This window comes from Lepidochelys olivacea (assembly GCF_965140295.1).
Source record: "Lepidochelys olivacea isolate rLepOli2 genome assembly, chromosome: 25".
Taxonomy (NCBI): Eukaryota; Metazoa; Chordata; order Testudines; family Cheloniidae; genus Lepidochelys; species Lepidochelys olivacea.
This window is the reverse complement of record NC_140435.1, coordinates 13,346,779-13,374,567: the sequence shown is the minus strand read 5'-3', so window position 1 is coordinate 13,374,567 and position 27,789 is coordinate 13,346,779. Positions and strand designations below refer to the sequence as shown.

General features: G+C 54.6%; 1 protein-coding gene across 9 annotated transcripts in view; it reads right to left on the bottom strand.

Annotated features, from left to right (window-relative positions):
- TLE2 (TLE family member 2, transcriptional corepressor) overlaps nt 1-23,970 on the bottom strand; it is a 33,543-nt gene extending 9,573 nt beyond the window's left edge. The window contains exons 1-11 of one of the 9 annotated variants that reach the window (XM_084614270.1): nt 23,274-23,970; nt 22,970-23,067; nt 22,199-22,262; nt 20,265-20,309; nt 16,283-16,345; nt 15,876-15,950; nt 15,058-15,244; nt 10,492-10,508; nt 4,209-4,310; nt 2,395-2,442; nt 1,244-1,384 (exon numbers count right to left, since the gene is read on the bottom strand). In XM_084614270.1, coding sequence (XP_084470396.1) covers nt 1,244-1,384; nt 2,395-2,442; nt 4,209-4,310; nt 10,492-10,508; nt 15,058-15,244; nt 15,876-15,950; nt 16,283-16,345; nt 20,265-20,309; nt 22,199-22,262; nt 22,970-23,067; nt 23,274-23,297 — 864 coding nt within the window. In that variant the 5' untranslated portion in view covers nt 23,298-23,970. Of the gene's footprint in view, nt 1-1,243; nt 1,385-2,394; nt 2,443-4,208; nt 4,311-10,491; nt 10,509-15,057; nt 15,245-15,875; nt 15,951-16,282; nt 16,346-20,264; nt 20,310-22,198; nt 22,263-22,559; nt 22,581-22,969; nt 23,068-23,273 lie in introns of those variants that run through there. The other 8 variants (XM_084614271.1, XM_084614272.1, XM_084614273.1 and 5 more) reach the window with 8 other exon arrangements.
- Nucleotides 23,971-27,789: the final 3,819 nt, after the last annotated feature.

Here is a 27,789-nt window from a genome sequence, read left to right as displayed (position 1 = left end):
GTTACCAGCGTATTAACCTCCCTTCCGAAGGCACTCGCCCCTTGCCAGGCAGCACGGGAGACCCGCTAGCGATGGAAGTGCTTCGGTACTAATTAATTAATCAGCACGCCAAGGATCTCCAAGCATCTGATGCATGCTCGTTAATTAGGGCCTCCTCGTGCTCCCACGGCACGGTAGACACGCTGTGCAGATGGGATGAGGCGAGGCCTGGGGCGGGGAACTGATTGGTCCAAGGATGTGCAGCGAGTCAGTACAGAGCTGGGAATAGTACCCAGGCATCCTGGCTCCCGGAGCCCACCCTGCTGCAACCACTTGGCAAGGCTGCCTGCGGATAGCACAGCGAAGTCTGCACGCTGCCTGCACCCCAAACCGTCCTGTCTCGCTCGACTGCTGTTAACCCTTAGAGCGCCGGAGAACCTCCAGGGGACACATAGACCCCGGATCTGACTCCAGTGTCTTGTGGCCTGGAGGGTTAACCCTTTGGGGACCAGGTTTTTTCCTAGGCATCCAGCTGTCCCTCAGTGCTGGAGAAGGAGGGAGGGATCCCGGCAGAAGAGGATTGTTAGGAGGAGTAACCCCTGGTCTGTTGTGCCCTCCCCCCTCCCCAGCTCCCACTGCCACCTCTCCACCTGGCACAATCCCTCTTACCCCATTGCCAATCTATGACCCCCCCAGGGCTTGGAACCAGGAATGGGGGACGTGGGTTGCATCAGAATAGGGGGCACCATGCAACGGGCTGATGCTGGGGGGAGGGGGGGGCTGTGCAATGCAATTCTTCACCTCTGGAGGGGGCAGGGTTCTTTCCTCATGTCCGGCAGGGATGGGGGAGCCAGGGGAAGATGTGGGGTGGGCAGGAAGCAATAGGATGGCGGGGAGAGAGAGTGGCAAGACACTCTCTCATTAAGTGCTTGAGGGGTTAAGGACCAGACGGGAAGCCCGAGTAATTGCGTGTGATGGGGGAAAGGCACATGGGAGGGGATTGCAGGGGGCAGCATCCACTATAAATCCAGAGCTCCAGCAGGGGCAGTCCCCGGTGCAGCCTCCAGGCTGGATTGCCTGTGACATGCCCTCTAAGCAGGGACAGAGAATCCATGCCACTCGCAGATCCACCGGCGAGGAGCTTCGGACTCCCCCTCCCCACCCCATGTGCTGCAGCAGGGAGAGACGCTCTGGGATACAGAGTCAGGTGTCGATCCCCCCCCATCCCATGGCCTCTCTCCAGCTCGCAAGCCCATCTCCTTACCAGGCTCTGGTCCTTCAATTTGAGGGGCGTTGTGCTCCGGCTGGAGGCCAGGGAGGCTGGGCTTTCGGGCATGTCCCTACGGGCGGGCGGGAGCTTAGTGCTGGGTGCGTGGGCAGGGCTGCTGGGCTCAGAGGGTGGGTCCTGCAGCGCGGAAGAGAAAAGCAGACGGCGCCTTCAGAGAGGAGGGAACCGGGGCCCACTGTGTGCCCACAGCACAGGGCCATCACGGCCAGCAGCAGAGCGGGCTCTCCCCGTGCCAGACCCTGGTGCCTTGGAGGCCATCCGCTGAGCCGAATGGAGACGCTCCAGGGTCACACAGCTGGTGGAGTGGGGTCCAGACCTGCTTTTGCAGATGTAGCCTAGGAGGACGGGGAAATTGGCTCTGCTTTTGAATGCCCTGGGAATTTTGCAAGCCATATTAATTCTCTCTCTCTCTTTTAATGCTTTGGGTGGTTTCCAATTGGCTGCATGGAGCAGATGGGTAGCAACTGGGAAGAACTGGGGGATGCCCGCTGATCTGCTACAATATAATCAACCGGACAGACAAAACGACTGTTTGCAAGTCAGTCGAGTCTCCGCTCAGGGACAGGTGCCTCCAGCTTGCCGACCCATGGACCTGGCTGACCAGGGCGGTTTTTTCTTTTAAAATAACAGCTCTGGGGTTCTTTCTATTTGCCTTTCCGAGGTCACATTTCCCAGCTTCTCTCCACCGTCAGGAAGGCTAGAAACTGACTTCCTGTTTTTTTTTAAAAAAGAAAACTTGAGTTTCTGATACAGACACGTGACTTCCAGAACTGGGGCTTCCCAAAAACCACCACATATCACAAGGCTTGTGATAAACCGCCAGAGGTGGCAACTCTGTCTAACAGAGCAGCCTTCAGTTACCATCTTAGGCCTGGTTTATACACAGATTTCAGACCAGTGTCATTATTTCAGTTCGGGGAGAGACGTTTCCAGATCCGGTTTTATCTTACAGCTGCTAGAAGTGCCTTACCACAGCAGAATTCATTCCCCTTTCTGCGCAGCAATTACCTTCGCACTGAGAGAACTGCATCTACCCTAGGTTGCTGCTGAAACAGTACAGCTAAAGTACTACGAATTGTGTGTCTAGACAAGGCCTTAAGAGATCGAATTAAAACCTTCTCACTCACCTCATCCACTACTAAGTTATAATCACTCTTGTCCCCGTCGCTGTCCTGCTGAGGGGAGAAACAGAGCAAGGAACCATTAAAACAGCAAAATGCCGACACAGGACAGATTTCGAGGCAGTGCTGCCTAGTGGCTCAAGCACTGGATTGTGACTTGGAAGACCTGAGGTCTATCCTTAGCTCTGCCATTGGCCTGCTGGATGGGCAAGTTACGTCGCCTCTTTGTGCCTCAATTTTCCCATCTGGGAAATGGGCAGACTGATGCTGATGTCCTTTGTAAAGTGTTTTAAGATAACAGCTTGAAAACGCTAGATAAATCCTAAGGATTATTATTATCTATCCACTCTCTTGGCTTGTCTCCCTGACCCAAAGCCCAAGGAAGTGAGTGGTGACTTCAATGGGCTTTGGATCAGACACCACACAAGCAAAGGCTGTGTCAGATGAGCGGAGACCCAGAAACACCTCGGATTTAAGGTCTCCCTGTGGAATTCTTTTTTAAGGTATTTTCCCAAATATTTTCTGCAGCACTTTAAAGCTAGTAAGCAACGTTGAAAGGTCCCTTTTAGTTAAAAAGCTCTTCAGAGTTGTCATTTCCTATCTCCATAGGATCTGGACTGAATTTTCTTTTTTGAAGTGATCATCATCAGCCCCCAGATTTCTCCCCCAAAGCTCCTGCAGAATCTGGAAGAAAAATCCCATAGCATCTGGGCAACATTAAAAACAACAACAGGCTGGGCAGGTGTATAATTGTTAGTGGTATTGGAACAGAGCCAAACGCGCTCAACTGAGATCAGGTCTCCATTGCGCTAGGTGCTGTACGTACAACTAACGAGAGACAGCAAGACTGCAGTCTGACTAGACAAGAGAGGAAAAGATCAGAAGGGGAAACTGAGGCACAGGGAGGTGCTGTGACCTATTCAAGGTCAGTGGCAGAGCTGGGAAAAGAATGCGGGTCTCCTGAGCTCCAATCCAGTGAACATGCCACCTGCCTATGTGACCCCTAATGAGAGAGGCTGGAGCAGACCCCCTCTGGGGTTCTGTTCTGGACATCGCCCAAGGCCCCCTGCCTTGCCTCCAAAGGCTCCATAAGGGACTAGAGCTCCCCCAGGGTGCAGGTCACCCCAGCAGAGAATGTGGCTCATTGACTTTAATGGCATTGAAGCCAATTTACACCCTGTAAGCAAGATCAGAATCAGGCCCGCTCCGTTCCTGCCCCAGATGCTTCTGGAATGACTCCCAGTGAGGCACCCAGCTGCTCGTCTCCAAGGTCACCCAGCAGAGGCAGGAACAAAACTGAGATCCCCTGAGTCCCAGCCCAGTGCATTATACACTGAACCATGCGACCTTTCTACATGAGCCCCTAATGGGAGAGTCTGGTGATGACTGCCAGGCTGAAAAGCCCCCCCGGGGTTCTCTGATAGCCCTTTAGGGGTTCAGGGAGGCCTCAAGCTTCACACATGGGCAGCCCCCCCAGCCTGGTGCGGTGGAACATTGGTCCGCTGGAGTTTGCGACTGAATCATAGAACTGCAGGGCTGCAAGGGACCTCGAGTCATCATCAGGTCCAGCCCCCTGCACTGAAGCATGACCAAGTAAACCTAAGACCCTCCCAGACAGGAGTTTGTCTAACGTGTTCTTCTGAAACGCCCCAGAGGAGCGGGATCTGCCTTTTACATCACTGCATGGTAAACCCAGACCTTCAAACACCCGAGTGCCCTCTGCCACCTCCATAAGCGCCCTCCCCCCCCAGCAATACGCGACCCATCCTCCCAGGGGCAGGGATCCAGTGTCGCCCGCCAGACTCCATGGCTGCACTCACATAATGTCCTGGCAGGTCCTTCTCCTCCCGTTTCCGCTTGAGCCCTGCGCCGCCCGGCCGCTCCTCACCCTGCAGGCTCTCCGGAGGGGAGGCAGAAATGCTCTGCCCAGGGGAAGCGAGAGGAGACCAGAGTTAATGCACAGCAAGAGCGGAGAGTCCCAGAAGTTGCCAAGCCATTTCCCACAGCTTCCTCCCCAGAGGCCAAGGGGACCGGGGCTTAGCATGTACACGCCAGCTTTGCGGCTGGCCTTCAGCATGTGTGGCCTCGCTCTTTTCGGGGCGGGGAATTAACATCATGGGCCTCTGGCATCTGAGCCCCTTCAAAGGCCAGGGTGGAGACTTTGGGTCTCGTAAATGCTGCAGCTCACCCGATCTCCCTCGCTAGTCGGGGGGTCGGGGGAGTGAGAGTCGCTTGGCACTAGACCCCCATCGTATCCGCTCTCTTGGCAGCAGGTTGTAAAGGGGAGGTCAACTCAGGCCCTCAGCTCCCCCCACCCTCCTTTTAACACTCTGGGACCCTGCCCCTACGTGGACACACCCACAAGTTCTCAGATTGGCACTGTGCAAAATCACACCCCAAACGTTAAAAGGCAGAGGCAGGTTTTATCCTAGTGGTTAGAGCAGCCAGTGAGTATTAGGAATAGAATCCCAGAGTCCTGCCTCTGGGGAGGGAGTGGGGTCTAGCGGGTTAGAGCAGGGGCTTTGCTGCACCTCAGTTTCCCCATCTACACAATCAGGATAATGATCCTTACTTGCCTCCCAAGGAGCGGGGGGAAAGACCATGAGGCTTAATTCACTGAATGTTTATAAAGCACTTAAAGATCTCCCTGAAAAGGCACCAAACAGCTGCTGAGTTTTGTCAGTTTCACATTCTGCCCTTAGCTCCCATGGCCAAGAATCATCCAGCGCTGGCCGGGAGCCCATGCGACCGTCCAGATTGAGATCTGCCTGCTCCCCACACGCCTTCCTTTTAAAAAAACAAACATCTCTCCTCTCCCGGGCTCAGCCACCTTTGGGCACGAACATTGTTCAACTGCCAGCATGTCACTTCTTCAGTAAATCATTCCACAGCTGGGCTGGCAAGATTTTTGTGCTTGCGTTGAAGAAGAGGGAGAAATAAAAAAAATCCACCCAGCCCAACAAGGCCACATGCCTTTCCACAGTCAGGCACCGCCAGTGCATCTGGACTGGGCGGGGGAGAGGCGGGGGTCAGTTCAAGGAGAGATACCAGCCGCTGGGAGCTGGCACATGCAAACAGATCTTTGCGCGGCAGGTGGGCCTCGTAAATGACCTATTTAAATAAACATTTTCCAGAAAGAAAGTGGGGGGGTAGCTGGGAGCAGAAGCCCCCCCTGACACTCACACTGGAGGAAGCGCTGTGGTCTCTTTGCAGACCAGCCCTAACAGAGATATTTGTATACTGGCTAAATTAAAACAACAGTGGAATAACAGCAGCCTCCCTTAGTCCCTGGACTTGAAAGAAGTTCTGCCCCTTTGGGAGATAATGAGGCATGACAGGAATGGAAAATCCCCATCAGCAGTCTACTGTTTACTCTGCACTTCCCCGCCTTAACCTCTTCCCCGCTGGAACAAGGGATGCGGGGTATGAAGATCAGCTAGTACCTCCCTTCCCCCCACCCCACTGGCACTGGCCTGGTGTAGATCTGATTGTAACAAAACCTACGTGGGTGTCTTAAATCCCTTTATCCCCCGCTACCAGGCTTTTCGGTTTCCAACGATTAACTCTCTCCTCCCCCCACCCCCACACACCTGCTCTGGCCAGATGCTGAGCTGGTGTAGTATCTGGAGTGACACAGGATGGACACTGGTGTTACAGGGACCCCAATCTACCCGATCAGGCTGAGAGGACACTGGTCTGCATGGGTTTCAAAGTGGGCACTGATGTCAGGGTGCTTGGGCTTTGGGGTGCTCCCCCAGACACATCCTGGGGCCTGATGTGCCCGGCTGCTGGGCACTCGCAGTTCCCAATGAGTTGTGCCCAGGATCTATGAAAATAAGGCCCTGAGGTGGCTCAGGTTGGGCACCTAGATCTGAAAACCAAATCAGGGGCCAGGCTGGAAAGTTTTGACCTAAGATTGGTCATTCCCTCCCCCTCCTCTCCATGAATTGGCATTTGTTCGGAGCAAAGATCACCCCCTAGCAAACTCAGAGTGGACCAGAGGAAGCGACCTGTTCGCCCCACTGACAGTTAATGCACCGGACTCCCTGCTGCAGGAGAACGCAAACAGTTTCCAAGGATTAGACACTTGTCTGGCCTCTCCGGTGACAATGTGCCAAGATGAAAATTACCATCAATCCTCAGGCTTCAGGGCACAAGCTGATCCATAGCTATGGTCAGGCAGAATTTCCCCCAGTCCACCCCACTTATGTACTACAGTAATGCCTGGGAACCCCAGTCATGGCCCAGGACCCCACGGTGCAAGGTGCTGTATGAACACAGATCGTATGTGCCCCCAAAAAGCTCTAAGGATCTGGAATCGACCCCTTTTGGATCAATCCACCTGCTGTGGCACGGTAACCACTGTTCTTTCTTCCCGTGCCTCACGCTGGCTGCCGAGCACATCACCGGTCCAGCCCACGCCATTTCTCATCCTCGGAGGAATTACAAGACCGTCCTTCATGGTGGATCGATGCAAATAACTCGCCAGCTTGAGGGGCACAGTGAGATCTTTAACCCTTCCTTGCCCGGCCTCCACCATCCGCTACAGGCCACAAAGGCTGAACCACAAAGCAATTTAGCACACAGGCACCACCAGACCCTGTCGGTGCTAGCTGCCTCTGCCCGGAAGCATTCCCTAGCCTCCTATTGCACCAGGACAAATGCCTGAGTAGCAGGAATCTGGAATACCTTTGAATAGGGACTATTTGGCCCTACTGTGGAGATCAGAACACCCCTCCTCTTCCCCCTCCTCCCACCAGGCTACTGTCAAGTCACCTGGATTTCACAGGTGGACATGGCTCAGGTGAGAGACCAGTTCTCTGGGCTTTCACTCAGAGCACACACACATGGAAAGAGCGCTCTAAAGGCAGGAGGAGTGGTTCATGCCTAGAACTGGGGGCTCACGACACGTGGGTCGTATTCCTGGCTAGATCTTGGGCAATTCATTTCCCTGCCCCGTGCCTCAGTTTCCCTCTCCGTGACCCTTGGCTGGCTACAGCTAGGGACGCGCGAAGTGGGGGTTTGATGCCAGGCACGGATGCAAGGGAGCTGCTTTCACTGGAGTCCTCGAGGGCCACGCACAAACCCATGCGTGGCTGGGCCCAGGCTGTGGTGTGGAGAAATGCAACAACCAGGCCACCCCTACCCTGGCGCATCCCCTGGACCCCGGGCTCAGCCTGTTGAGGAGGTGACAGCGGTGTATCAGCAGGCAAGGCTGGAGTAAGGCAGCCCAGGGAGCGGGAGGCACGGCACTCGCAGTTGATCGCTGCCAGAGCGGGGCAGAACAGCTCTCTCTAGGGCCCCATTGTCTTGAGTGGGGGCAGGTCTTCCTGTGAGTGTTTAGAGCGCGCTCACCCCGGGGTCAGGGCAGGGGCTCAGGAGTCAGCGTGGGCGGGGCGGGGGGCTGGGAGGGTGTACCCTCTAGAGTCTCCTCCCAGGGGTTTGGCAGGGGGTAGGATTACCTGGGGGAGCGGGGGCCCCGAGGGGATACTCCTGCTTGTTCAGCAGGAAACGCTCCCTCCTCAGACAGCACGTAAGAGGATATTTTGGGAGCAGCGCTCGACCTTCAGACACTTGCCTCAGCGAGCGGGCAAATGGGCCAAGTCAGGCTGAGAGCCTCCATCATTAAACTGCCCCCCCCAAACCCCCAACAGGAGCACCCCTGTCAAAGCAAGGGGGTTATTTTATCCACCAGCAAGGAACCCCTTTATCTTGCACACTCCCAGCTCAGACTGGATCACTGATTCCCTCCCCCGCCCCCAACTCTGCTCAGAGCTCCTAGCAGATTTCACCTGGATCCGTTACCCTTCGCTTCCCATTCTGAGCTGCTGTGTGGCACTGTTAAATGGCCACCATGCTCCACCCCAGAGGTGGCTGCATTTTAGGGGTGGGTGACTGGGTTTCCTGTGTGCTTTCTGTAGCGCTTTTAAGTAGGGTGAAGAGGACAGTAGGAGATACACTTTCTGATGTCAGGATCGATAGGATATGCCTGTTTCCTCTGGGGCTGGCTCGAGCGGACTGCACGGCCCTGAAGGAGGGGAGGCCCACCAATTCCCAGAAACCCCCTCAGTGGACACAAGGGTGCAATGGACGCACCCCGTTTTACACGCTGCAACCTGCAGGCAGCCGCCCATGTTTATTACGGCGTGTACTTTACAGTCACTGCAGTTCTGAATTATGAGAGGTATGTGTCTGCTCCCAGGTCAGGGGAAGTGCCGGACACTTTGTACGGACCCACAAACAAGGGTGAGGCCGGTTCTGCACCCCTAACAGGTTGGGGCTCCCTTTCATCAGGCCAGCTCTGAGCGAAGCTGGTTTGTAGAGGAGGGGAAGGGATCTGGTGGGAGACGCAATTCCTCCGTCCACAGCCCAGGGCAGCCCTCCGGCAAGCTTCTCCTGCCAGCGGGCACTCACGCTGGGGATAGGAACGGGAGGGGAATTCAGCCTCTATGGTCCACTCGGTCCCCAGCCAGGGGCCGAGTTTGCTAAGTGCTCAGCATCGACACAGCCAGCCCCGCTCTTCCAAAGAGCACCCAGCATGAGGAGCCTTTGCAAGCCCAGCCCTTCGCCCCAAGAAGGCAAGTCATTCCTGGGACAAGTCACCCTAGGCACTTCCCTAGACCTTTCCTTCTGAAGATCACAGAGAATTGAGCTGCTAGACCTGCCCTGTGAGGATCACTGTCCCCGTTTGACAGCTGGGGGAAACTGAGGCACTGAGCAGGGAAGTGACTCAGCCGAGGCTGCACATCAGGTCAGTGGCACAAACTAGTCATCTTAGCTCCTTGGGCCACGTCTTCATTACAAGGCCATCATCCTTCTCTACCAGCATGGGCCCATGGCTCACTCCTCACTCTGCAAGGCCACCAGACAGGCTGGATCCGAGTGTGAGTCATAGAGACAAAAGCCTCCCATGCTGTGCACCCCTCCCCGAGACAGCCAGTCCCTCCTCACCCTCGAGAGGGAAAAGCAAAGCTCTTTGGGGAATGCGTCAATGATCTTTGCTTCCTTGGTGCAAATTCCAGTTCTGGGCCAGATCCTTAGCAGGTGCAAACAGCGGTAGCTACATTTACGTCAATGGGTCTGGATCTCCGGACAGTGTAAACCGACATAGCTCCATTGAAGGCAGTGGGGCCCAATCCCCAGCTACTGTCAATCAGCCTATCTCCACTGAAGTCCATGGGGTCCGCCCTCCAGGGCGGGGGAGAATCCCACTGGAGTCAGATCCCCAGCTGGTGTAGGTAGCAGTAGCTCCCCTGAAGTCAACGGAGTGATGCCAATTGACACCAGCTCCAAACGGGGCTCTCTGTCTTTGATACAACTCCACCCACAGCCCCTGGAAATAATCTGTCGACAGAAGCAAATTAAACGTGGATCCTGAGCGCTGCAGAAACAGCCCCCCTTTCTCTCCTGCTGGTTCCCTTCCAGCGGTGAATCGTTAGACTCCTGCCCTTTGTTTTCAGTGCCAGGGCTTCAGCAATGCTATCTCGGGGCTGTTTGCTTTGAAAAGGTCAGGCAACAAAACATTCCTGGGAATCCCAGTGCAACCACAAGAGAAGGGAGCCGGGCGCAGCGCTTGGAGAAAAGAGGCCACTCGCAGCTCTTCCGGGAGGCATCAAAAGATGGAGTCTGGCTGAGCCTGTCCCACCAACAGAGTGACCCCTCGGCCCTTCATTCTCCCTGCTGCTCTGGGGCCCCAAAGGGTGGCCCCCCAGGAATCCACCTGCCACGCAGGGGGCATAGCCAGTGTAAGGGCCCTGCACCAAACCTGCTCCCGCCTATGGCCTGGCCAGAGTACCTTGCATTGCGGCTAGCTTCTGCTTTCCAGTGCCCCACTGGGCACCCAAAGCCAGCGGCCTCTTTGCCCAGAGTCAGGTTGGGAGATGGGATTCAAACTCAGCTTCCAGCCCTGTGCACAGCCGAGCTGGCCTCCCGATCATTGCGGGCCGGGAAGGGATAAGATGTGCCCACCACCCGCCAAAGCAGCAAGACTGTGTCATTTCAGTACGTGCCCTCGCTCATTGTTTCAGGTCCAACACCTTCCTCTGTGCTAATTTCCACCCTCTTCCAGACAGGTGATCTCCAGGCCCCCGTTGCATAGCTTACCCGGCTTGGCGTGCGCTCTGGGCTCCGTCCAGCAGGAAGACACAGGTGCGTAGAGAGCCCCAGATTGGGAAAACACAAAGGGAGAACAAAGAGATTCGTTTAGTTCTGATGTCATGTGGCCAAGCCCAAACCAGAGAGGTCTGATCTGGGTTGTACGTCCCCAGCCTAATCAGGGCTATCAGCCAGGAAAGGCTGGACAGAGCCATTCCTGGCAAGCCGGCTATGGGGACACAATCACTTCCTTGCACTAGTGAAGGGATGGTCCAGATCATTTGGGACTAGAACTAGATCTTTCCACCCACTGGGCTTCATTCCAGCATCAAGGGTTACCCTGGAGGGAGGACTAGGGCCGGTCACCCCACATAATCACAGGTGAGAGCGTCTGAGACGCACCCATTGAGTCTGACGTGCAGCCCCGAAGCAGGAATTCAGAGAACCCCAAAGCCCGTGATGCCACAGCTTGTACCATAAAGAGCAACAGTCCGTGTAAAACAATAGTAAATTTTCTCTGGTGGAGGACAACGGGAACCCCTGATTCTTGGCCCGGGCTGCAGAGCTGACGTTGCTTGTACTCGTGACCGATATGGGAACTGTACAAAATCTCCATGTAGCCTGGATTTGCTCCTTTCTATCAGGGTGCTTCTTTGGCTCCCTCTCCCCGAGCCCAGTGGCTCTCCACCTTTAACCATCTGGGAGGACGCAGGCCGGGGGCGCTGCCGCAGAGGAGACGCAAGGGGCTGGGCTCGGCTGGGGCCCGGGACTTGCCGGCCAAGAGCAGCAGCAACAGTGAATGTCACCTGCCACACCAGCCTCAGTGCCCTGCCCCATACTGTCAGCCACCCCAAGCTCACTGTGACACCAGCACCCCTTGGCAAAGGGCCCCCTGATCTTCACAAACAGCTGTCACCGCAGGCCTGACAAACTCACTTCACCCCACATGCGTTTTACAGGGCACTTACCCACAAAGAGGAACGTGGAAGGGATCTACACAAGGCTGGTAACTTGTTAAGAGTGAGAATCTTTGAGAGATGTGTGCATGGGTAATGTTGAAGGAATAATGTATTTACCTTAAAAGTCTGCTTTACAGACTTGGAGTAGAAATTAGTCACCAGGGGATAATGGCCTTTTGGGGCAAGGGGGATTTGTCACCCGGCCTAACCTGGCTGGTGATGCAATGCAGGGCTCAATTGTTTAGCTTTGCACAATAGTAAGACTTTGAATGGGACACCACCAGAGAAAATGGCAAACAATTGAAACGCCTTAAAGGTAAAAAAGAAACATTACAACAGCCGTTACCTGTTCTGACAGGCTGTTTATAATGCTACGTTTACTAGTTTTCGGAGGTTGTAAGTGGGGGGGGGGGGGAGAGGAAGGGGGTGGAGGCGCAAAGTGGAAGTTTTGCCTCGGGCACAAAATATCCTTGCAGCGGCCCTGCCCCTTTCCGGAGTCTGCTTTGTCTCGCGGCCTGTCCCCCCAAGTTCCACCTCACTTCAAACAAGATCAGCCATGAAAGTACAAAAGTGTTACAGTACATGAGTACTGAACAGTGGCTGACTTTCTCCTTTCGACCATATGAGTATAAAATAAATCAACTGGAATATAAATATTGTATGTACATTTCCGCGCATAGTACATCGAGCAGCATAACCAAGCCATTGTCCGTATGCAATTTTAGTTTGTCCTGACTCGCTATCGCTTTTTACATAGCCTGTTGTAAAACTAAGTGACTGCCCCTGGGAAGACCTCTGCGTCCCCCCAGGGGTACGCGAACCCCCGGTTGAGAACCACTGCTCTAGACCATCCTTCCTCCCCTATCAGCGCGACCGTTAGCGTCAGACCACGTAAGCTACAAGGGGAGGGTCTGAACTTCTCCAAAGTTTGAAGATCCTCAGATTGGGGGCGGAAGGAAATGGAGATTGGGTGCAGCAGGTAGACACACTACACCTTGGCCAAAGGGAGACAGGCTAACTGATGCTGGACACAATTCTAGAAAAAAGCCAGGTGCATCCCCATACCCACAAGCCCTGTGTGTGCTTCCCCTCTTCAAAGGCTTTGCCCCGGCCTCTTTTGCATGCTATGCATGCAACACAAACACCATCTCCTCAGATGAGCCGAGATCACCGGGGGTCTGACTGCAAATTTCAGCATGAGGTTGTCTGTACAGCGCTCCCTGCTCCCGGAAGATCCTGACTGGTAATGATCGCATCAGCATTTGGAGAAGATAAATGGGTTCTCCCAACAGAGTCCCAATCTTCTCTGGCAGGTGGACAGATGCTCAGGGATGAAGCAGACAGAAATCAAGAGACGGGGCAATGTGAACATATTTAACCGCTCCAGGGCTCACTGTTCAGCACAAAGGGGTGGGGGTGGGGGGTTACAATCTCATAATGCAGGATGGATTTAATAATACCAGTCTTGAATAATTCACCCCAGAGATACTAGGATTACCCCTTAGATATATGTAGCATCGCACGGGTTGTTAAGGGCGAAAGGGACCATCTAATCCATCACAACACAGCCCATAGGAGGACACCTACTGTCTCCTGCGTCTAGCCCAGCAGTGCACAGGACAGACTTCCTCTTAAAGCATCCAATGGCCTACCTATCTGGTTCTCAAAGGATTAAGCAAGAAAGAGTAAAAGCCAGCTTTTCTCCTCTTCCAACTGTTGTCTTTTCTTTGGGGGGTGGGGGGACTCTTAAAGAGACACTGTCAAAATTTAAAGCATGCAGTTACATGTGCGGAGGGGCCAGGGGTGTACACACACACACACACACCCCGATTGCTGGTGCCTCTCATGCCACTTAAAATGATCTAGTTTTGCTTTTAATAATGCTTTCACCATTTTTGTTCTTATTTATATAACCGTTGCACCTGAGAGTTCTCCATCAGGGAACCGTCTGAAGCAATGTAACGCTTATTGAAAAGACAAAAAAGAGTTTGCAATCTAGGTTTTGTTTGCAATTTAGCAGGGATCTTAGACTGGTCAGTTTCACTTCTGGTGTCTCATAAACCAGGCTAGTGCGCTTGTGTTTGGGTTGCTAACATTACATTGGGACCCCTGTGTGTAAAGAAACAAAACAAATGATTGAGTTGGTCCTTTTTTGTTTCCTTTAAATAAATCACAACAACTTTCCTAGTACCCTGGGTGCTCAGAACACACTCCTCTTAACCACAACCTATGTTTAACATACACTGCCCTGGAGAAAACCTGGATTTGTGCTGGAAATGGCCCACCTTGATTATCATACACATTGTAAGGAGAGTGATCACTTTACATAAGCTATTACCAGCAGGAGAGTAGGGTGGGGGGAGAGAAAACCTTTTGCAGTGATAATCACCCATTTTTTCATGGTTTGTGTGTATAAAAACGTCTTCTGTGTTTTCCACAGGATGCATCCGATGAAGTGAGCTGTAGCTCACGAAAGCTCATGCTCAAATAAATTGGTTAGTCTCTAAGGTGCCACAAGTCCTCCTTTTCTTTTTGCAAATACAGACTAACAGGGCTGTTACTCTGAAAACTGCCCCTACTGGAAGGCAGCATGGCCTAGTGGATAGAGCACCGGTGTGCCACCCAGGAGCCCTGGGTTTTATTTCTGGCTCTTCTGACTCTGGGCAAAGCACTTCACTACCCAATGCCTCAGTTTCCCCATATGTAAAATGGGGAGAGTGAGACCCCTGTTGCAAAGTGCTTTGAGATCTATGGATAAGACGCACTACAGAGCTAGAGACCGTGATGGTCCACAGTAGCTGAAGGAGCGTTCCGGGGAGGCGTGCGGAGCGAAGCGTCGAAGAAACAGCAGCAGCTCCAGCGGAGCCCGTCACACGCGCCTTTGTGTGTGCATTCACACGTGCACACTCATGTGTGCACACAAATACACACATGTACGGTGGCGCACACACCCCCCCGCACGCATGGGGCACACAGATAAAGACACACACGTCCTGCGCACGCACACGCAGGGTTGCACACGGAGACAACCAGGCACGCGTCCCTGCACACGTGTGGGCCTTCAGGCTTCCACGCTGCGCTGTGGCGGCTCCCGCCGTCAAAAATAGCCCCAACCTCGCGAGGTTCCAGAGACTGAATTAGCTTTATCTGTCACTCGCTGCGCCCGGCGCTTTCCCAGCCGGAGCCAGCAGCTGCCGCACACCAGTGAGCCCTGGGTAAAGGGCAAAGTGGGGCGATGTCTGCTCTCACCGCTGTGGTTTGCCGGGGCAGGGAGGGGGGCTGTTGGCTGGCACCAAATGGCAGCGCTCCTTAAGGACCAATCACTTCCTCTCCACTCCTAGCCAGCCTGGCTCTGCCCCCCCAGGAGGAACGGGCGTCTCCTTAGCTAACCAGTATTCCCGAGCGATAGAAATGGCAGCTGCAGGATCCATAGAATATGAGCGGAGAAGCACAAGGAAACTCTCCAGCAGCTGGGCACTGTTCGTTCTGATGGGAGCTAAACTCCCAGGCACCAAGGACGCTGCCTCAGCACACGGGAAACACCCACTCTTTCAGGCTTCAAAGGGTTAATTGCCCCTTGTCCCGACCCACCCCCCGCACCATACAAGTCCCTTACCTCTGTTATTCTCGGCATCCTGAGCCCCCCTGTCCTCCTTTGCGGCAAGCTGAGACTGGGCCACCAGTGCCCCCGACAGGGCCAGGAGTCCCGAGGCGCTGGCCAGGCTGGAAGGCTGCATGCCCGAGGGGTGCGGGGTGAGCGGGATGGGAGGCGCATGGTGGGAGAGGTGCTGGAGCTGCTGCTGCTGAAGGAGAAAGAGCCGGGGCTGCGGGGTATTGCTAGGAGACCCCCTTCCCCCCCCTGTTTCAGCCCTGCCCCCTTCCTCCACCCAACCCCTCCAGCCCTGCTACCTGCCCCGAAGCAGTTCCAAGACCCTTTGCCCAGCTGCAGCCATGAGCCCAGGGCTGAGCACAAACAGGGACACTCGCTCAGAGGTGGGGGGGGGTGATCAGGCTCTCTGCTGCAGGATGACCCCCAAGGCTCCCTGCGCGATTTCAACAGCTCTCCTTGAGACCTGCCCAGGGCCCGGAGCAGCTCCTAGGTCAATGGGACTTTGGCCATGGTTGTCAAAAGGCTCCTGGTCTCCACCCAGGCCTGTTCAATGCTGCCTTGAGGCCGAGATGTCCCCCCCACCCTCTCCCTGGCTTTCCTGCCTTTTGCTGCCAGTGCAACACGGTGAGGGGGTGGGGGGGAACACTGTCTGGCTTGCTCATCACATGGCTGCAAAGGAGGAAGACACAAGGTGAGGTCACAGGGGGGCATCCATCCAGCTGGCTGGGGGCAGCCCGGAGCTGTGGTCTGGGATTACCCTGCCAGGGGCATCCCAGCTCCCTGAGCAGAACTCCCTTCCCCTCCCCCATCGCGGGGCTACTCACCCCGATGATGCTGTTCAGTTCCCCCATGGTCACCTGCTTGGCCCGCTCCACGGCTTGCAGCACCTGCTGCTGGTGCTGGGAAAGGAAGGCACGGCGGGTCAGGAGCCTGGCTGGGCAGGGTATCACGCCCCATGGAAAAGACAACGGGGGACGAGGCGGGCTGGGTGCCGCGCAGTGCTGCCCACCTCCCAGGGGCAACACCCCAAGAGGCGCTCACCCTCCTGGGATCTCGCTCTTACACAGCACAACTATTCATCCCAGTGCAAGCTCGGGTCCCTCCTCCCCTAGCGCCTCCTAGTGCAACCTAGTGTCTTCCTCCTCCACGGCTCCACCACTCGACCCACCCCCCAAGCAGCCCGGGGCTCCCTCTTACCCCACCCCCCAAGCAGCCCGGGGCTCCCTCTTACCTCCTGCGTCAGGAACGGTATGATCTGGGCACAGATGGCACTCAGCCTCTTCACGATCTCAGCCTGAAAGGGGGAAAGGCAGCTCAGTCATGCCAGACGCCGGTACTGCTTAGAAGAATGGGGGCTCTTTAAATCAAGCCCCCTCCGCCCAAGCTCCATAGGAAGGCACAGGGCTAGGAGCTGCATTGATAGCGTGGGCTAAACTCCCAAACTCCCGTCCCAGCCTGCAGCGGGGCTCGGTGGAAAGACCAGGATGGATTCTTTAGGGATCACTACTCCAGAGTCCTGGTGGGGTCCTTGCAGGGCATGTCCCCGGGGTATTACGTGCACTGCCCCACCTCACTGGATTTCACGGGCTCCCCCAGTCCTGCCGGGCACAGACCCCGCCTGCAGCCTGTGCCTTTGGTCCATCGGTACAAGGGCTGGGTGCTTGGCCAGCCCCTGTTTTCTGGGGTTTGCGAAAGGAGTCGGTATTCATTCAGAACTCTTCCTAGGGGGGGTCTCTCGTCTGCCCCCTAGCATCACCGCCCTCTGAGGAGGAGACCATTACGCTCCCCGGTGCACAGATGGGAAAACAGACAGAGAGAGACTAAGTATCTTACAAGACAGGATTTAACCCTGATCTCCTGAGCCCCGGGCCGGCACCTTAGCCACAAGGCTCTTCCCGCTCACCTAACACCTGTCTTTTCTTTCATGGCCGAGTCAACAGAAAAACTCTTCATAGCCAAAGGACAGGCTGTGACAGCACCGGGCAGAGGAGCCCCGAAACTTAGCTGGCCCATGGCTGGAGCAGAGGGACCGCCCTAGAGAGGACTGGCTCCTCTGAAGGATGTTTCTCTCCCTTCCCTGCCAAGTGGAACCTGATACCAACAGCATTCAAGCTGGAGTCAAACTTTCCAACCCACAGTGAGTTCGAGTGGGTTCAAAATAAGGCAAAAGCAGTTCATCCACCCGACACTAATTCCCTCCCTGAGCCCTTTCTGGCAGGCTGCTTGGGGGGATCTGGGGCTCTTCCTTACAGGGCTGTAGCTATGGATATAAAAATCGGCCCCACTCCCTGCATGGGGCTTGATCCGTCACCCCCACCCATGGGGTCTTTCTAAACTGCCTGAGCTGGTGGGCTGCCTCGACATAATTTGTGCCCTGATATTTATTTAGATGCATGATCACACTTAGCCCCTCAGCTGGCTTTTCCATGTACTGATCTCAGAGCACTTTACGAAGAGAGGACACCACAGTCATCTCAATTTTACAGAGGGGGAAACTGAGGCACCGTGAGGGGCAGTTACTTGCCCACAGTCTCAAAGGGAGTCAGTAGCAGGGAAAGGGGTAGAACCCAGGTCTCCCGTCTCCCAGCCTTGTGTCCTACCCACTTGGATACGCTGCCTCCTGCAAGAGAACAGTTTCCCAAGGGAAGCAGTAAAAGCCTCAGAGCTTGATAACATTTAAACCACATGCCTCACACAGCAAATCCACCTTGGCACTCGCCTGGGGACGCAGATGAGCTGGTCTGCTATATTTTTCCATCTCAGATTTCCAGGACTCCCCGAGAGAGGTGCAGAGAGATTGAGAGCGCTAATAAAAAGCCCAGCAAAGAACAAAGGAAATCTGCCAGGCCCCCTAAGTAACACAGCCCTGGCAATTCCCAGTCACAGCCCGGGGGGGGCACACAGCACAGGTAACACCGCCCAGCCTTCCCTCCTGACACCCACCCGTGACAGAGCGTCTGAGAGGCAGCAACCAGAAACCAACGGGATTAAATTCAGTCCAACAGAAATTAAAGCAGCTCTAACCCTCACCTGCAGCTGTAGTCCTGACTCCCGCTCCCTACCCTAACCACTCGAGCGTACTTCCACCTGAGCTAAAGACTAGAACCAGGAGTCCGCAGACCCAGTCTTCTGCTCCTAACACTAGACCACACACACATTCAGAGCTGGGAGTAGAACCCAGGAGTCCGCAGACCCACTCCCACATGCATTCCCAGAATTGGGATTAGAACCCAGGAGTCCTTGTTCCCAGGCTCCTTTGTTCTAACCACTTGGCAACACTCCTTTCCACAACACTGTATCTTCATTGCCTTGTTCAACAGACAAATATGGTATGTTCTCGTTCAGCTCCCGGGGCTCCTGCTGAATTTCGGGATCCCATCGGAGTTTGGAGTAAATTAGGAAGCTGAGAATGAAAGTGACTCTCACGCACCACCCTGCTAACAAAAGGAGCAAACTTGGAGGGCTGAGCCAGCTGGAGAAATATGGCAGTCGACTTGCCACTTTGTCAGGCACCGTTCCAAACTAATTTCCCTGGCAGAGAGCCCTGCGATGACTAGATTGATAAATCTGAAGAGGAAAGCAAATTACAGCTGGAACAAAAGGAGACTGGGATGGTGAAAAACACTCCAGCGTCTTTGGGAAGGGAAGAAAAAAAAAGAAAAAAGATCCATTTGATTTTCTGTTCCTGTGGGCCTTCACTCCAGCTCCGCCAGCTCCCTGCTGTTCACCCGCAGCTTTCTCTGTAACAGAGGTGCCAGATAAACCATCCGCCTAAGAGCGCAGCGGGTGCTAATGGGGGGACCACCGGCCAGATTTTTAAAGGTCTTTTGGTGCCTACAAATGAGAACAAGCACCTAGTGGGATTTTCAGAAACGCCTTGAAATCAATGGCGCTGCGTCTTTAGATGCCGAAGCACCTTAACAAATCTGACCCTGAGCCCCCCCCTCAGACTGGCTGAGACCCAAAGGCAGCAAGCACCGACCTACCAGCCAATCTCTAGATTCTTTACCTAACCACAGATAACCACCAGCGTACAGCCTATGCTTAAGCCTGGTTCCACACCTGCCCCTCACACCTTTCTCCTTCTCAGCCTCCCTCTTCCCCTTGTCCTTCCATTTTAGCTGATCCCCTCCTAACTAAACCCACCCAAACATGATTAAACGAAAGAAAAATCATGGCTCTACCATGCTATTTGCAGCCATCACATCGATCATTCTGCTTAGGTCTTCGATCCCTTCCCCTGGGTCTGTCTTATCTCTTTAGATTGCAAGCACTTCAGGGTAAGGACAGTATCTTACACCGGGTTTGTACAGCACCTGGCCCAACACGGCTCCGTCCTCCATTGGTCCCGAGGTGCTACTGTACTAAACATAAATCATAACACCACCCAGAGGTTTTGCCATGTGCATTTTTCAATTGTTATCCATTTAAATTTTCATAGAAGTAGGGGTTTTAAGCATCCCCCCCCAGTTTTTATCAATTTAAATTTTCACAGTTGCAGGCAATTTGGGAGGGGGAGGGAGCATCAGACAATAATTATTTAATGACAGTAGATGTTGAGATCCAGAAAGTTAAAGCTTTAGAACAGTTAAAACACAAACTGTCAACATCACATGTCAAAATCCACATAGGAAATAGCCTTAAATCAAAAGTTTTCTCCGGCAGAATTGTTCTTGCTTTGCCCATCTATAAATTTAGATGATCACTGATGGAAAAATTTCCCCTGGTTTGTGTGTGCGCGGTGGAATTGACGTTTACCGACATTTACCAATACAAATGGAACTCTTCCAAGTTTACATACAGGCCACCAGTGAGTGAGTCCATGCTCTGGCATGAGCTTACACGCTGAATCAGGTATGTGGCTGGCTGGCTAACAGGGCCTCGGGAATGCCTTGCACTGGTCTCGTCACCTGGCTGCCTATTGAATTCAAGTCCCTGAGCAGACCGGAGGTCCAGCCCCCAAGTGAACCTCAATTTCCAATCACCAGGCTGCATTCCCATGGGATTAAGCAAATTCTCCCAGCCCTGGGTTTAAGCCGGAAGCTCCGCGTTCAGATCCAGCCCCAGACGAAGACACAGAATGGTCTGCATCGGAGATAACCAGGGTTGGGGTGGGAAACAGTTTCCAGAGACGCTGAGCACCCACAGTGGGGGGTTCCTCCTATATCCTTCCCCCGATTCCCCGCAGCTAATCAAGAGCCCACCTTACTCACCTGCTTGTGCATTTCAATGTTCAGCCCATAGGACATTTCATAGTACTGAAAGCAAATCAGAACACAGCTGGTTAGAAGAGGACTCCCCATTCACCACCAGATAACGAAGCCGTTACCAGCAGGTCTTGGTAGCTACTCCACATGGCTCCCCCCTGCCAAACTGGCCCTGGTGTAACTCCATCAGTAGTCAATTACAGAGATGGGTTTTGCTTTTCCCAGGGTCAGGCCCAGATTTATGAACTGAGGGACAGATCAGGGAGCTCTAGTTCTATCCGGCTTTAGCACATGGTGATAGGTGCTGGCCTCTTTCAGCTCTGGGAAGGTGGGAAGAGCCCACAGAAGGCCTGGCCCCTCGGATGAGGGCGGGGCCACAGGACCAAGATTCAGCTAAGCAAGGAGGACGAAAACAAGGACAGGGAGATGATTCACCAGCCCTGGAAATTGATGGCCTGTGTGTAGTCACCTGGACAGTAGCAGGGCAAGCTTCCTCAGCATTGTCCCTGGAGGGTAGTTCAGTCTCCAGAGCCCAATCTAATCCAGGCCAACTCTGATGGGCCTGCCACAGCTGATCACCACTGAGCGCTGGACTCTGAGTCTCTAGCCCACCCAAAGATTAAGGGGCTGACTTCTCTGGCTCCAGCTCTAACCATTGGATAATACGCCCCCTGGCAATGGGCACCAATGGCAACAATGGGCTTTTGTGATGGTGGGAGGGGCACTTGTCCACCAGGGACTGGACTGAGACCCACCAAACTCGTATCACCAGAAACAGACGAATGGAAATGATTTTTCAGTCACAACTTAGCACAAGTTCAGGATGGTGACCTGGAGAAGGTATATTAGGGTTTAAAGAAGGTCGCTCAGGATCTTTGATTTGCCCTGTTGTCATAATACCAGGATGAAGGAGCAGTCAATGAAACAGAAAGGTGGAAAATTCAAAACTGATCACAGGAAATGATTTTTTTCCTCCAGACAAAGCTCCGTTTAGCCTGCGAAACTCCTTGCCACAAGAAGTCACTGAGGCTGAGAACTTGGCAGGATTTGGACAGGGATCAGACATTTGTATGAACAAGGACAGCCAGAGCGACAACAGTAAAGATTAAAGAATCAATGAGTGTTCTGGAAGAGAAATAAACCCTCATGCTTCAGGGCATGCACAACCCCTAGCTATTGGGGTTAGGAAGAAGTTTTCCCTGGAGGCAGCTTGTCCCATAACTGCCTACTGAGGGGTTTCTTGCACCTTCCTCTGAAGCAGCCGATAATGTCAGAGACAAGATATTGGGCTAAAATCAGACCCTGGGTTTAATTCACCATGGCAATTCCTGTGTCCCTATCCCGTTTCCAGCCTCAGCCCTAACCCCACCAGGCTGATTTGCTTGGAGATGAATCCAGCCGGAAGCCTATAATTTGCTGGAATTATGGGCAGTGGTAAGTAGCAATTCTGATTAACCCCACAATGGCCGTTTCAAGAGGCCCCGGTCAGAGTCCATCCTCTCTGGAAGGGGTTTTATGAAACGGCCCTGGGGTTCGGTTTAGGCTGGGTTTTTGCTTCCAGCCACCCCCTCTCCACCTGGAAGGGCTGGACATTAATAGTTAAGAAGCCAAATGCAAAAATGGCATCGTTCCCAACATCTACCAGCATCATGGCAGTGGCAGCAGACGGCGCGGCAGGAACCAACCGTTGCTAGGAATAGATGTTAACTCCTTCCGAACCAGTGCCCTTCTCCCCGCCCCGGAAAAGCACCCATAGGCAGTTCAGAGCAACATCATCCAGCTAGGAGTGGCAGTCCTTGGAGGCCAGCTCTCAGGCTGAATGGCTTGTTGACCTGCCCCAGTAGGATGATTACGGGGCCCCTGGTGTGTGTGTGTGTGTATGGGGGTGGGGGGTCAAGAGGCCCCTGCTGGTTCACAGGGGCAGGTGGAGGGTCTCTTACCATGACATAATGTCTCTGCATCTCAGTCTTCTCGCTCGCCAGCTTCTCACATTCCAGCTTCAGGCTGCAAGGGGAAAGCGTTTTCATTTGCAACCCTGCTCGGATCCACCTCCACCCCCAGGGGAGCTGGCTGCAGGAGCCACCCTGCACACGTCCCACCCATCCCCGCTACAGGGGAAGGGACCACCCCTGCAGCAGGAGTCGGGTGCCAACGCTCCATGCCACTCATGGCCCTAGCAGGGTTCCACCAGGTAGTCAGTGTCTTGGAGCCTGGCTTGGAAAGGTATAAATCTGGCCCCCCACCTGCCCAGCCCCACTCCCCTGAGCTCCTCTCCCATCGCTGTCCCCCTGTGCTACGCACCTGTAACACCGAGTCCAGCGAGGCCTTGCTCTGGATTGAGAAAATAAACCTGCCTCCTCCCACTTTGCCTGTGACCCTGAGCACAGCTCAGCTGTCTCCTGACATCCCTCCGGCTCCTTGTATCCCCTGAACGGCCTGTGTCCCACCCACCCCGCAGCTCCCTCTCCCTGATCTGTGACGTGAAGACCCCTCGGAACTCCCCCTCTGATTTATGTGTGCCCAGCCCAGCCTCGAACTCCTGCTCCCGGTACCTGGGATCCTAGGCACCACTCTCTCAACCCCATCCCTCTTTTCCCTGTGATCCTAGACGCTTGTCTATCTGCGTCACTCACCCGACCCCAGGACTGTCCCTTCCCCCTGACCCCCTCCCCCACACCTGCCTGCCCCTCCCCAAACGCCCTGCCCCTCACCTGTGATACTGAGCCTGCAGGAACTGGAATTCTTCCTTAATCCGGTCACAGATTTCCAAAATCGAGAACTTGAAGGGCTGCCCAGACTGAAGTGGAGTCTAGAGTGGATCAGTAACAACAACGCTGTGGCCAGCCCAGCCCACCCCATCGCCAACGCACTACCCTGACCCACCTTCCAACCCCAGTCCTCTCCTCTCCCTTAGCTCATGGCCCAGGGACCGCCCCCCGCCCCCCATTCCAAAATTCAACCCGTCTCCTCACTCCCAGCCCGTCCGGCACACCCGGAGCCCAGGATGGTACTTACAGGGTGCCGTCCTTGTGGGTACATCCTGGGGGACTTGCCCAAACTTGATGCCCAACGGAGGAGGGAGAACACCCTCTTTAACCTCCCCACCCTGGCTTCTTCTTTAACTTCTCCAACAGCCGCTGGTAACCAGGAGAACAAGAGGGCGAAGGAATCCTGTCTCCGGGAGGGACGGACGGACGGATATTGGAATCTTCCTCCGATGGGCTTTTTTTTTTTTTTTAAAATACAATTATTTATTGTTGTGGGTATGGCTCAGCCGGGGCGAAGAACATTTCCATCGGGCGAAAGGGGAGAGAGAATTCCTCCCCAGCGGGTCGTGCTTGGCCGGGTCGCCTCGGTCCCCCCATCGGACACGGGGCCTGGGGGGAAATATAATCTGTCTTAAAGCACCAAAAAAAAAAAAAAAAAAAGGCAGGAACAGAAGGTCAGTAGAAAATCTGGCCGGATTTCAATAGCGGTCCCTGGCTAGAATGAAAACTGCCTCCTGGCAAAGCAAAGGGAGAGCAGGGGACTCTGTCGAACTGGATCCTTAAGGTGGTCCTCTCTCCATAGGAGATGGCACCGGGGGCTTTGCCCGCTGGCTCTGGGAGCCATGCCAGAGACGCTTCCCACCCACAAGAGGTGTCAGAGGGTGGCAAGGCCTGGGAGAGAGATTCCCCCTACTACACGCCCACCGTGGTGGGAAGGCAAACTGAACGGAGGGAAGCAGCTGCTCCCACTTCCCTAGCGGCTCCCCCACATCCTGCTGGGCTGGGGGAGGACGGGTTGCTAGCCGACTGGCCCGCTCAGTCTCCTGCTCGCTTGGCCTTTGAGGACAGGGCCCCGGATTCAGGTGGGGGTGGCCTCCTCGTTGGCCTTTCGTGTCACTGGCTCTGCTATATCCCTGCATGGGCCCCCTTTAGGTGTGGGGCTGGGCTGCCTCAACCAGAATGATGGGACTCCCACCCCCAAATCTCCCCCCACTCCTGTGCAGCCCCCCACTCACTGACTGTCCCTCCCTCACGCCCCAGACACACCCACCTCTCCTAGCCCACCCCCCTTGTCCCTCCTCTTTGCCCCAACAGTCTCTTCCCCCTCCTCTGCCCCCAGACCTCTCCTCCATACAGGGCCCCCACCCCACTGGCCTCTGGGATCTTCCACTCCCACAGAGATCCATGCTGCCCCACTGCCAGTGTCTCAGACAGGCGGGCCCAGATCTGAAGGGGCCTGGGTATAAGCCCCCGCCCCGACCTAAACGAAGCCAACCTTAATAAGCTTTGCCCTCTGGAAGCCTGCGCTGCCTCCATCAGCCTGGTTTCATTCTTCCTGGCCCTTTGGTCAGCAGAGCTGCCTGCCGGCGTTATGCAGCAGCATCTCGCTAGTCCATGGCTTGACACTGGGCGCTGGAAATAGCACGTGCTGTTTGCACAGCCATAAAGGCATCATAAATATATAATCGTAAAATATACTCAGGGTTTTAGAGCCTCCGTCTGACCCAGTGATCCAAGCCAGGCTGCAGCCGGGGGGGGCGTTCCCTGGGCCGGGTTTCCTTGGAGAGAAAGGGAAAAAATTCGGAGCTGGTTTTCGTGGTAGGACGGCACAGGCTGTTAGCCGCCCCACAGCTGTGCCATCTGCACCGCTCCTTCCAGCGCCTCCTGCTGGGAGCAGACTGGCCTGGCTCCCTGGAGGGTTTGGTGGCATGGTTCTTACTGAGGGAAGCTACACCTGACCCAGGGGGGACTTGGAAGCTCCCCACACCCACCTCTCCTGCACCCTTCCCTACCGGGCCTCCTGCTGGCAGGGACTGAGCCTGGGCCAGCTGTGAACGGCCATTCAGCCAGCATCCCCTCCAGCGCCTCCTGCTGGCACAGCGGTGAGAAGCAATTTCTCCACACATCTGTGGGTGTACGTGTGTGACCCCAACAGGAGAGAGTCCCCCTAAATGACAACGGCGGATTATGAGGCAGGGAGGCAGCGTGGCGTTCCAGGAGCCCGAAAAGCCAGGCCATGGATGCCTCCTCCTTCCCGAAGCAGAATCCTCCAAAAGGGCCCCCCCCCTCCCCGCAGGATCATTATTAATTATTAATTATTATTATTACACCCAAGCCTTCATGCTGGTGAGAAAACCAGCCCCTGGGTCCACCTTAACCAGCTTTGCAGCCTCGGCTACTGGGGGCCTGCTTCCATTGGCTGCGAGCGCCAGCCAATCGGCCCCGCCCGTTCCCACATGGGTCTCTGATGTCAAAGGCTTCGGAGGCTAATCAGGAGCGAGGGATGCGGGAGGATAAACAGGAGGGAGCTGGGGGGTGGGGGAGGGAACCGCCCCGGGGCAGGCTGGGATTTGTAGTCCTCTCTGCCCCACCCCCTCCGGCGCCTGCCTTGCCAAGGCGCAGCTGCAGCTGGGGCAGCTCCCAGAGTTAGTTTTTGTTGGAGGTCGCAGGTTGCACGGCCTGGGGGCTGGCGTGCTCCAGTCAAGCCAATGGGGCCATGGGTGAAGGAGCAAATTCCACACTTGCCCTAGGCTTGCATTTCAGGGCGGGGGGCAGGACAACCCCCGCATTGTCCTCCAAACTAGGCCCATAGGGCCTGTGTCCTTTTGGCGACAGACTGAGAGCTGCTGGGTCACACCTCAGTTTCCCCAGTTGTAAAAGGGGGAGAAGGAGCCTGAGCCCCTTTGGAAAGCGATGGGAGATCTGCAGCTGATAAGAGCTAGGGGTTATGATTTATTGCCAGGGTCCTTCTCCTCCCTACCTGGCCCCCGCCTGGCAATTCTTTGGGGCCAGGGGCTGTCTTTGCTCTCTGCCCGAGCCAGCTGCTCTGCCCCCGCCCCCTCTTGGCAAACACATTAACCCCCTGATCTTCCAACCCCAGGCTTGCTCCAGCAACCCCAAAGCCCCAGGCTGCTGCAAACTACATTGCCCACAAGCTCCTGCGACTCTACCCTCTGCCTGTCAGTCAAAGTAACGTGGGCCCTGCTCCCTCCTCAGCATCCCCACCCGAAGTGGCTGGATGGTATAATTACAGCACATTGATCTAACTGAGCAAGGCTTTCCTGCTGGCCATGAATCAGGCTTTCCAGAGAGGAGCACATCCCTTTAACATTAAGCACAGCACCTTCCATCACCACAGGGCCTCTGCAGACACACACACATATATCCCAGCTCCCTCTCCACTAGGCTTAGCCTGCAGCAGCCTGAGAAGGAAACAGAGCTAGGCTCTCCCACCTGTGAAAGTGAAAACAAGCAGAATAAAAACCCAGCGGACCTTTGTCTCTTCCCCTCAAACTTCCCCAAAGACAGAGCCCCCTTTCTGGGGAGTGATCTGAGCATCCAGGCCCTTGGAACCCTAAAAATTCCAACCCGCAGCTGGGTCAGCACAGCCCCGAGTTCCGCTCTGCAGCCCACTTTACAAGCTGAGGTCTTGTCCCATCTGCAGGGATGTTTAAGATCCTCACGTTGTTGGGATCATCCGAACAGCCCCCCAGCCCAAAAAGCAAATGTCCTTTCCTCCCAGTAAAAACAATAAAGAGTCCGGTGGCACCTTAAACACTAACAGATTTATTTGGGCATAAGCTTTCGTGGGTAAAAAACCCACTTCTTCAGATGCATCTGAAGGCAGAGGCATCTGAAGAAGTGGGTTTTTTACCCACAAAACTTATGCCCAAATAAATCTGTTAGTCTTCAAGGTGCCACCGGACTCCTCGTTGTTTTTGTAGATACAGACTAACATGGCGACCCCCTCTGATACTTTCCTCCCAGTATTGTGTGGCGTGCTGTGGGCCAGCGGCCACGCACCACCCCAGAAGTGGCTGCTTTTGTGTGGCTGTCTGTAGTGGTGGACCATGGTTGTCCAGGCTGCTGGATGGTTTGCTTACATATAATAAGTTGTTGGTTCTCAGACCAATTTCTAGTGGGGAAAAGCCCACCACCACTGTCAGCCCTTGTTAGCCCCCTTGTTGTCAGCCTCATCAGAGAGACCAAAGATGGAAGGACACGCAGCTGGGGTTCCCATGCTGGCAGTTATGACCAGGTGCCAGGGGGTGATCACTACCTTGCCCTTCCCATATTGCTAAAACCTGGATTAGATAATGTAGCTAGCTTTTATACCATGCTTTTCATCGGGAAGTCTCAACATGCTTTACAAAAGGGGGTGAGCATCATTATCCCCATTTTGCAAATGGGGAAACTGAGGCAGAGAGCAGGAAAGTGACTTGCCCAAGGTCACCCAGCAGGTCAGTGGCAGAGTTGGGCATAGAACCCAGGTCACCTGAGTCCCAGTCAAGAGAGAAAGGGGATCCCAGCACGGAAAAGACTGAGAACCACCGAGTCACAGGGACTGATTCATCTCACCCATCAAGCCAGAAAGAACCAGTGGATAGATCATAAGTTCAGGAACCAGGACTCCTGTGTCCTATTCTGGGCTGTGCCACCAATTTGCTATATCCCCTTTGGTGAGTCCCCGTGTCTCAGTTTCCCCAGCTGTGAAAAAAGGATAATGCTATAGCCCCCCTGAGAGATTGACAGATGGAAGATGC